General features: G+C 47.0%; 4 protein-coding genes across 4 annotated transcripts; 3 read left to right on the top strand and 1 right to left on the bottom strand.

The window, feature by feature from the left end:
• Positions 1-1,682: 1,682 nt before the first annotated feature.
• On the top strand, positions 1,683-2,501 carry NUU61_003253 (uncharacterized protein; the record flags this gene model as incomplete). The annotated part of the gene is made up of 1 exon (XM_056653835.1): positions 1,683-2,501. The coding sequence occupies one exon, from the start codon at positions 1,683-1,685 to the stop codon at positions 2,499-2,501; it is 819 nt and encodes a 272-aa protein (XP_056514902.1).
• Positions 2,502-4,538: 2,037 nt separating this feature from the next.
• On the top strand, positions 4,539-5,676 carry NUU61_003254 (uncharacterized protein; the record flags this gene model as incomplete). Its single annotated transcript, XM_056653836.1, has 3 exons — positions 4,539-4,838; positions 4,936-5,112; positions 5,173-5,676. The coding sequence occupies 3 exons, from the start codon at positions 4,539-4,541 to the stop codon at positions 5,674-5,676; spliced, it is 981 nt and encodes a 326-aa protein (XP_056514903.1).
• Positions 5,677-6,863: 1,187 nt separating this feature from the next.
• On the top strand, positions 6,864-7,524 carry NUU61_003255 (uncharacterized protein; the record flags this gene model as incomplete). The annotated part of the gene is made up of 3 exons (XM_056653837.1): positions 6,864-7,002; positions 7,051-7,067; positions 7,180-7,524. 3 exons carry the CDS (start codon positions 6,864-6,866, stop codon positions 7,522-7,524), a joined length of 501 nt encoding a protein of 166 aa, XP_056514904.1.
• A 233-nt stretch (positions 7,525-7,757) lies between these two features.
• On the bottom strand, positions 7,758-9,412 carry dbp8 (ATP-dependent RNA helicase DBP8; the record flags this gene model as incomplete). Its single annotated transcript, XM_056653838.1, has 2 exons — positions 7,758-8,817; positions 8,904-9,412. The coding sequence occupies 2 exons, from the start codon at positions 9,410-9,412 to the stop codon at positions 7,758-7,760; spliced, it is 1,569 nt and encodes a 522-aa protein (XP_056514905.1).
• Between the last annotated feature and the right edge of the window lie 180 nt (positions 9,413-9,592).

Below are 9,592 nucleotides of genomic sequence, written 5' to 3' on the forward strand. Positions count from 1 at the left end.
TTTTAAACCCACGTCAATAGACGCAAATCTTTTTTGAGAAAGACATTGGAAGGAAAGATTCCACAAATGGATACTGCCCTTCTCATACAGGGTTCGTTCGTGGCAAGATTCCCATTGCCAAGGAGAGCATATACTTCTCCTCTCGAGATGTATTCAATGGCCATAAGGACAAACCACCAACAGAATTTTTAGGTTCAGTGGATGCTTTACGTGAGGTAAGGACCAATCATACATATTTTTGGGTATGATATTAACCAGTCTCGAAAGGAGTGGATATCTCTTCGAGAGCACCTAATGTTGGCATTATATTCCGTGCTGCGTGGAAAAGATTCTTCCTCGGGTGAGATTACGTGCCTTGGTGAAGATGCCATGGGCATCCACTACTATAATCCCGAGCAGCTGCACTCTAAAGATGATCATTTCATGTGGATCGTGGCATATTGACTGTTTTGCTTCAAAAACCTGGAGATTGCCGATCTTGACTCAACAGAAAGGACTAGGAGTGAAGCAATCGGCAAATATGGGACTTTCCTGCCTGTCGAGTTTCTTCCTGAAGAAGTAATTGTGCTTGTAGGCACCAAGTTCAGGCGCTACTTTGGGCTTGACCAGACTCGTGCTTGTGTAAACAGAGTACGTAAACCCAGCGGATCGGATGCAGCAGATCGGCAGAGCCTTGCTATCGTTTGTTCGTCTTCTACAGCATGATCAAGTTAAGCAACTAAAGAAATGTGTGGAGAACATAAACTTTTATAGTGGTTATGGCTTCCTGTATTGTTAAACACTATCCTGTCTTAAAACTCAACTAAATATATATTTCGGGTCTACTGGAATTGAATTATTTCCTATTATACCTTATTCAACCCATAGTTGTATTTCATGATTGTCCTCTAGAGTATCTTGATTGACGTTCAATTAAGAGAGAAGAGGCGAAATTAGAGTTATATCCTTTAACTCAAGGCATTTAAACGGTTTCAAAAGGCTCGTCATTTCACTTCCTGCAATTCTCCTCTACTTGACCACTTGCTATACTTATTTCTCTGCACTCCTTGCCTTGACGGTCGCAAGGTCACAATGGATGAATAACTTACCAGAAAACACCCCCGGGACCAGCTAGGAGACCCGACCCTAGCATATGGATGAATCCTGGGAGGCAGGGAATGCAATAGCTTCAAGAAACTAAATAAAAGCAATAGATAGTCGATATTCTAACATACTTGCATTATAGGAGAAGTCAGTAATTCCTAGTAACTAAGACACAAATTATACACAAACTACTTCGCTACGCCCCGCAATAATCGCAATAATGGCCAATTCAGAACTAGTGGGACTGCAAACGCCGTTCACATCAAGGTTATTTGACTCATTGGTGGGCGCCAACGTAATTTAAACCGAGCGCATTGGAGTGAGATTGATGGGTGAAATTATAATACTGTACGGTCTCCTACTGTATTTATATACTGTATTTATACCGTTATGGCCAACTGGTGGATGGTCAACAAAAGTTACCAAGTTGTTATTTCAGCGATACTTGAGCCCAGTCTCACAGGCTTCCCGACGCGAGACTTCGCTCATTGAATCGTCTGGTCTTGATATCACGTCTCGAGAATTTGGTACAGCTTGAAGAATACGAAAATGCCGAGAAAGCAATTGACGACTTCGAGCATTGGGAGCCAAGCAGACCAATGGGCGATATTAATAACTGGAGGCCGATTGGCGGCACGCAATGGTCAACAATGGAACTATCTGTCAGCTTCAACAAGTGGTCTAGCGTTTCAAAGATCTACCAAACTTGTGGCCGTTTAGAGGATGCAAGGTTCTACCCTGACCATTGTTATCCTTTTATTCAATCAGAACACCTCAGAGCCGATCCGATCCGATTCCAGATCATCTGCAGATTCGCAGATCTTCTTTGTGCGGAGGGACGCTGCGCCAAAGCACGGTCAATTATTGAATCAGAGATTCAGTCGGTTTCAAACCATAACCATGGCAAACTCGCCAAAGCCCTCCGACGTTTGAAAGTGTCTCTGGTTGATGTCGACATTGCCGAAGGAAAATACGACCAAGCCTCTTTGAATGTTGAATGGCTGAAACAGCAATTCATCAGAGTCCCATCGCCAGACATCAGCGATCAGTGGTTACATGTACGCGCCATTGTTGCATCTGCCCGACTTTTGCACTCCCAATGTCGGCTTCAGGATATCTTGCGTGAGTGGGAGAAAGTCTTGTTGCTTTTGAAACAATATTCCGACACTTTCAAGCCTGAAGGGGTTTTCTACAGTCTCGGTCAGCTCTCCGTTTCACTTGCACGCATCCAGTCTGCCTATTTCACAGACAATGATCGTAGCATTGCCTCGGAAACTTGGCGTGCTGATGCGAGGCAAATTTTCGACAAAGGTTGCGCTGTTCTTGTCCACGAGATTATTAACTATTGGGTCCCCATACTACCTAAGACTGTCATACCCGACATTTTATCAAGGTTAGAGTCTGCAGAACCGAGCTAGACTGTGGGAAATGGTGTCTTTCTGACATTACGACACAAATATCCAAGTCAGTTGCAGCCTCGTGTATGATGTGGACTCCAGCCTGAAGTTCAGCGGTGGTCCGTTGTGCTACTTCTCATTTGCTTGGGTTTTATCTTGTATTATATTTAATCTTTGGGCAGACCTCATTTGCCCAATGACTGATTGAGGTTATGGATCCGATACCAGCCTTCGTGAAATGAGCTGCTCTCGATGATGACCTTCTAATTTGAGAGATCTAGCACATCAAGCATACTATATATAAGATGAATTTGGTTTAGATGCTACCCTTGATTTCTGTTGCATCTTTCATTGAATGTTGCGTCATCAGCACACGTGAGGGGCTTTTTTCTCCAAGCAGCTTGTTTACCCCGCGCAATATCAAACTTGTTTCATATTCCACGTTTCTTTTTCAGCACCCGACGCATAATAATCGCAATGTCTTCCCCTATAAATATCAAGGTTTCCGAAGGAGATGATGCTCATTCGATACAGGCCGAAGTCCAGGCATTGATCGAGAAATCGGGTTGGGAATTAGCGAACGACGACACCATTTGGAAGACATATCATTTTGCAACCTACACTAAGGTTTTGGTAGGTCCATAGCCCGATGACATGTGTTTCTTTTCCTAATCAAATCCTTAGGATTTCAATAATATCGTGGGGGTGAGGTGCAAATCACGGAGTCACCATCCGGTGACAGTGCTAGTAGGTCTTACCTTATTCCATTTCTGGGTTCAGTAGAAAGCTAATGAGCAATCAAGAAATTTTCTTCTGTTACCATCGAATGGACTACCCATTCATCCCCGGGCCTTTCACACAAAGACATTGCTATGGCAAAGTATTGCGATGAGCAGGCAAGAGAAATTGGCACCGTGTCGCCTGAGAAAGCCCCATCTTGCCAGGGTCCTAGAGCAGGCAAAGCTTAGGTCTCGGTTTAGAGACAGAGACAAACTACTTTATTTGAATCAACTCTAGTATCACATGTAGCAAGTCGCTGTATTTTATTAAAAGAGATAGCGGTGGAGCTACAATCGATGTGAAGGCGTACAGAATCAGAAGACCTGTGAAGGCAGATATGCAAAATTCTCGCGAAATTAGCTATTCCATTTGATTATATTGCGCAAGCTAACCAAAAATTGCCGTCAGTTAAGCATAACTTGAAACCATACAGTCCATCAAAAAAACCGATAGTTTATTCGCATGCTGCCAGCCTGAAATTTAGAGAAAGTAGCCGGTTCGTAACAATATATGATTTAAGACCAAACATAGATTTATGTAGTACTTTAACTAATTAAAGATATTCGTGAGGGATAAAAGGTTCCTTGGGCATGCTTGCTATACTAGCACAGAGGATATGTAACCTCGCTGATTGCAAAGGCCCCCCGATCAGGTAGCTTGGGACTACCGTCTCAACTCAGCGATTAGACTCTGGATGAGAAAGCATTCTCTGCTTCCGAGTAGCTTTATGCCTATATTCCTCGATACCAAATATTACATGCGGTTTTTATTGGTCTTTGCATAAATCTACAGCAAGTAACCTAGTGACTACTTGAGACTAGCAAAGTACAAACTTGAAATAAGTCGATGAACACCTCATTACATTTATCTATGTATCCTTAGGTGAAATTCCAGGTATATCAATACACGCATAGCTCTCTAATACGTATCAATTCAACTCATAAGCAGCTCGACTCCGCCGTCACTCGCGCGGACGCGTGCGCAACACGTAGTGGAGTCGTGTCCGTGCGGTAAAGTACCAACTATACGCGATCGACGCGCCCGTTTTCTGTTTGCCTGCACATTGCAATTGCCACTTCCTCCAAGTCCATAGACCGTGTTTCTTTTCTTTGGTCCATTGTTTCTTTGCCTGGGCTCTTCGGTCTCGGTGGTTCGCATAGTTCGGACCTACTTCCCCGTCATCTCTCATCTTTTTCCTTCCCCCCCATCTCTCTCCACTGAAGCTCCTCTTCAATTCAAATCTCAAGAGCTTGAGGACTTCAAGCTTCAAGCTTCAGAATGCAGTATACATCCATGCCATTCAGTCCCGTCAAGGATGGTCGACGAATCCTGGGCGAGAAAGACTCCAACGCGTGTCTGTCCCCGGTCCCGACCAAACACTCGGTCGCGGGCACACCAGTCAAACGGACACTCCCCGCAGCTTCCCCCAAGAAGCTCCTCCCCTCGCCGATCTTTGCAGGCCAAAAACGAACGAGGGACCAGGTGGACGAGGTCGATGTCAATGTCAACAGCGGACACGTGCAGCGGGACTTGCTAGAAACCCGCACCTCGTCCACAACCCAATATGCCCGAGACTCGGTGAGTTTCAAATGGAGTGTGGAAATCTGGATATTGTCTATGAAAATGATTTAGAACAAATGAATTGAACTGCTAACCTCGTTCTGCACGATCATAGACGTCTCGAACACCAGACGCCACGGAGACCCGTGTCCCACCACAACACTTCCAACCCGAACGCGACCAGACCGAGGAGCAGATCGATCCTGAGCGTCTTTCTAAGGCGTCGGATGATTCAGAGAGCACGCAAACCGTTCCAGCAGACCCAAACGCGCGCAAGATGTTCATTCAGCAAGTATGCGGGGCACTAATTTCATATACTTTTTCAAGGCCCGTTCTGATATACTTGATATAGAAAGCAACTCTCCTCCGGAGCAGACTCCAGAGTGCCATGCGCAACGTTCCGGACCACCAATTCGACCGCCGAGTCTCGGAGTTGGACGCACACAGCCGCAAGTGCGCGTGGCTCTCCTCCGCTCTCTCTACACCATCGCTAGCCAAAAAGGCCTACACTCCATCTCAAATAAAGACTCCTCGACTGGGCTCTGCTGCTGACTTGAGCTCTACCCCGCTTCAATCCACCCCCGATCTCCCTGGACGGCCTTCTCCCATGGCCACCAGCTTTGCTTCCACCAAGACTCCCGCCCAGAGAACTCCACCTCGTCCCCTTGGTTCTCCAATGCAGCTAAGCAGTCCACCTGCAACGGTCGTCCGTCATGGACGGGACCGTGAACCCAGTCCAAACGCAGAAGCCGAGGACGAACCCACGCATAGAACAATGTCGCCGTCACAGCGGGGTGATGCGGTCGATGGATTACTCAAGCTTATGAACACAGCAGATCGACACGATAGGCTATAAAACTGGACTGGGTGATTCGATGAACTGGATGTGGGCTCCGATATCACATGCTGACCTGCCTGTGCAGCAGTCAGCCTGGGTGAAATGGGCTTCGAAGATTCATTCTTTAAACACAGCCGGAGTTCAGTCGAGAAGAGGGTACCTGCTGTTGATTGGAAACACATTATCGAAATGAGCTGTACACATTCCACCATGTTGATAGACCTTGTCGAGTGTCTGGCGAGATGACCATGAGCACCCCTATAGTTTGGGGGTTAAACAGCATTACAGGAATAATTGTCTCTTCCTGGCTGCAAGCAATCAATGATACCATTTGCAAGTTTAACCTAATGATTCGGCATGCTTTAGAAGGAACCATCCTGTTCTAGTATAGATAACCTGTAGACAGGTGTCGATCGTAGATAATTTAGGCTGAAATCTAGATTAGTAGCCGAATAAGGATAATAGTTATAAATCGCGATAAAAACGTATCTCGGTAAGTTTATACTGCGAACTCCTATCTCGATACTCTTGATAAAGGTCTTTTGCTAATATATAAACTATACTCGATATTCCAACAAGATAATACAAGGGTTTATATAGCAGAAATCTCGCAAAAGTAGTTCGAAAATTATAGGATTTAGGTTATCGACTAGCCTCCGTATTCGCCTAACCTAAACCCTATCGAACTAGTATAGCGACTTCTAAAGATTAAAGTCCTTCAATTATACCTTAAGCTAGATAATAGAAGGTCTAAATTAGATTAGGAGGTCTTCAAAAAAGCTATATATGAAATATAGGAAGGTTTAATTATAAGGTATAATCAGACTTTTGGCCGCGTAGTGTAATAGAGTCACCGGTGCCACGGTAGGTCAATTTTCTCGAGTTCCAGCCCTAGATTCTAACAAATGCGCTGATGCTCAGGGAAAAGTAAACAAAGTCAAGTCAAGTCAAGTCAAAGAAAATCAACAAAAGTAGACTATAATGAAATAGAATATATCCACGCCGGGTTTGCCTAAGCCACGTAAGTTGTCAATACCTAGATTAGTCGCCCATGATTACCTATTGACTGTTTTTTTTAGCGCCGGGGGCCAACAGTTTATCCTGAAGTACATTTACACGGCCAATTTCGAGGACCTACAAGACATCAATCATAGATTACGCAGTACTAACTCCGTCTTGCCCAAGACACCATCTTTGAGAAGTCGATGTTCGTTTTCGAGCATTTTGAGGATCATCTTCTAGAGCTTGCTCAGAAGGACCTGCCTCTTGAAGTGAAAAATAAGATCCTTGAAGATGCTCTTCGTGAAATCGCAGAACTCCATGATCAGGACATTGTCCACACAGGTAGGTTATACCTTTTATGGTGTGATGAGTGATAGCTTATTTCAACAGATATGAAGGCAGACAACGTTTTCATCGACTGGGAAAGCCGTCTGATATCTTCTCTTTTGCTCTTGTTGTGAATCTCCTTAACTATAAACTCTCTTACTTTTTTAAGGGGGCTATTGCCTTTTCATATAGTGCCTTTACGCGGTGCATAAACACATCATCTTTGCTGTGGGGGAAGAGGAATTGGATGAGAGAGTGGATCCCCTGGCTATTGTAATTGAGCGTCAAATCTCTTACTTTGGAGATGATGATACACTGAATGTATTTTTGAACCTTCTTGGCGATAATCCCTGGGTTCCCGTTTCTAAAGTCCTACGGGATGGTTTCAATAAAGATAACCCGCGCAAACCATTCTCCCTTTGGAAGGGGGTTGACGAAGACTTTAAATGTCTTATTTGCGCTATGACAAATTTTGATCCGGAAAATAGAATCACGGCGCGCGAGGCATTAGCACACAAGTGGTTCGAAGATGTTTAATTGGCTATCACGTTGGATATTGAGACTGTCATATCGCAATTTGATACGATGGCCCAAAAAGTCAAATAAAGTAAAGACAATGTTAGTGAAGAAAGAGAGAGAGAAAAGAAAAGAAAAGAAAAGAGAAACAAGAGAAAAGCGCTAAATTTGAATTGACTATGCCAGCGATGGTATCAAAGAAACATAAGGGAGCACCCGAGCACCCGAGCACATGGGTATAAGACTAGATCCCTTCAGCGAACCTTTTTCAGCTTATTCCGCTTCCGACCCAGCACGTCTCGGCCTTCCTCAATCTCGCCCGCCGCTTCGCGCTTCGCCGAGCCAACTTCCTTCAGCACTCCGGTTCGGACCACGCGGCTTTCCACATTGACACCCTCCTGAGCCCACTCCTCCATTTTCCGGCCGACGCGCTGCTCGATGGCCAGCACGAGCTGGACATCGCGCTGCCCGACCAGCGTCACAGCTTCACCGGTGCGTCCAGCACGGGCGGTACGACCGACACGGTGCACGTAATCGTCTGGGTTACGCGGCACATCAAAGTTGATGACGAGGCTGACGGACGGGATATCGAGACCACGGGACGCAACATCAGTGGCGACCAACACGCGGGCAGCGGTGGCACGGAAACGGGCGAGGTTGGAAGTACGCTCAGACTGCGGAAGAAGACTGTGCAGCGAGGTAACGCGGTGGGCGAGCCGGCGCAGCGTGCGTTCCAGCAGATCGGCAGTCTTGGTGTGGTTGCAGAAGATGATGACGGGCTTGGAGACGTTGGTCTCGGTGGAAAGTAGCACATGCAGAAAGGCCTCACGGTGCGTCATCGGCACCTTCAAGTACGTCTGCGTGAGAGTCGACGGGATGCTGCCCTGGTCTTCGGTGCCGACCTCGGTCACGAAGATGGGGGGCTTGCCCCCGGTTTGCGGCATGGACTTGAGCGCCCGCACCTCGGCCGTCAGCGTCGCCGTGAAAAGTAGGGTTTGGCGCTCCGATGAGGGCGGCAGTGCGGAAAGGCAGATCTCCACGTCCGGAAGCATGCTTCCCGGTCCGCTGGCTAGCAATCGATCTGCTTCATCCAGCACGACCATCTTCACCCGTCCCAGCCCGGCTACTGTGTCTTTGCCCGAGGTCTTTATGTGATCGGCCAATCGGCCTGGCGTCGCAATCACCACATGAGGTCGCTCGGAGAGCGCAATCGCCTGCGGCCGCATGTCCGTGCCACCAGTGACGAGAATAGGCTTCATACTCTGCGGCGCAGAGATAGCCTTGAACTGTTCGAAGATCTGCAGCGCAAGTTCTCTGAAAAAAAAAAGGAAAAGCAAAAATGTAAGCAAACAATCTTCTAAAGCAGCATCCAGTTGACACTCGAAGCGAGAAGACCATACCGAGTCGGCGTCAACACCAACGCAAAGATCCCAAACGGATCCTGCGCCCATTTCTGCATGAGCGGAACCGCAAAAGCCACCGTTTTCCCCGAACCCGTCCGACTCCCACCAATGCAGTCCCTGCCCTTCATAATCTCCGGAATACAGGCGCTTTGAATAGCCGTCGGCCGGCGGATCGCCATCGTCGTCAACGAACCCACCAGCCACGGCGCTACACCCAGAGCCGCAAAGCTCGACTCTTCGCTCCGCAACCCGATATCCAATGCATCTTTTATTAAGACCGGGTTCTGTTCGTCCGTCGGTGCGGGCTTTTTCTTCTCGGTATTGTCTTTCTTTTTTATGCGTGACGGGGCGGGGAGCGGCGCCGCAGCGACGAATGAGTCGTTCGAGGACTCGGAGAGGCGCCGGCGCTTGGGGGCGCGGTCTTGGATTTCGGGTGTGTTCACATCAGAGTTCTCGGATGCATCTGAGTGCTCATTTTCCGGCTCTGCGGCATTCGAGAGCGCCATTTTGTGTTTGCGACTGTGTTGGAATCGAAATAATTTTGCGGCAGAAAAGTTATCGTTCCTAGGCGGTGAATACCACCGACAAATCAGCATTTTATCTATCACGTGAGCATATACAGTCGAAGATGGGATTGCTCTTGCAGCAATAGATGGCGCTTCTGAATATTGAAAAAAAGATATAAA

This window comes from Penicillium alfredii (genome assembly GCF_028826965.1).
Source record: "Penicillium alfredii strain IBT 34128 chromosome Unknown utg000004l_segment0_segment0, whole genome shotgun sequence".
NCBI lineage: Eukaryota > Fungi > Ascomycota > Eurotiomycetes > Eurotiales > Aspergillaceae > Penicillium > Penicillium alfredii.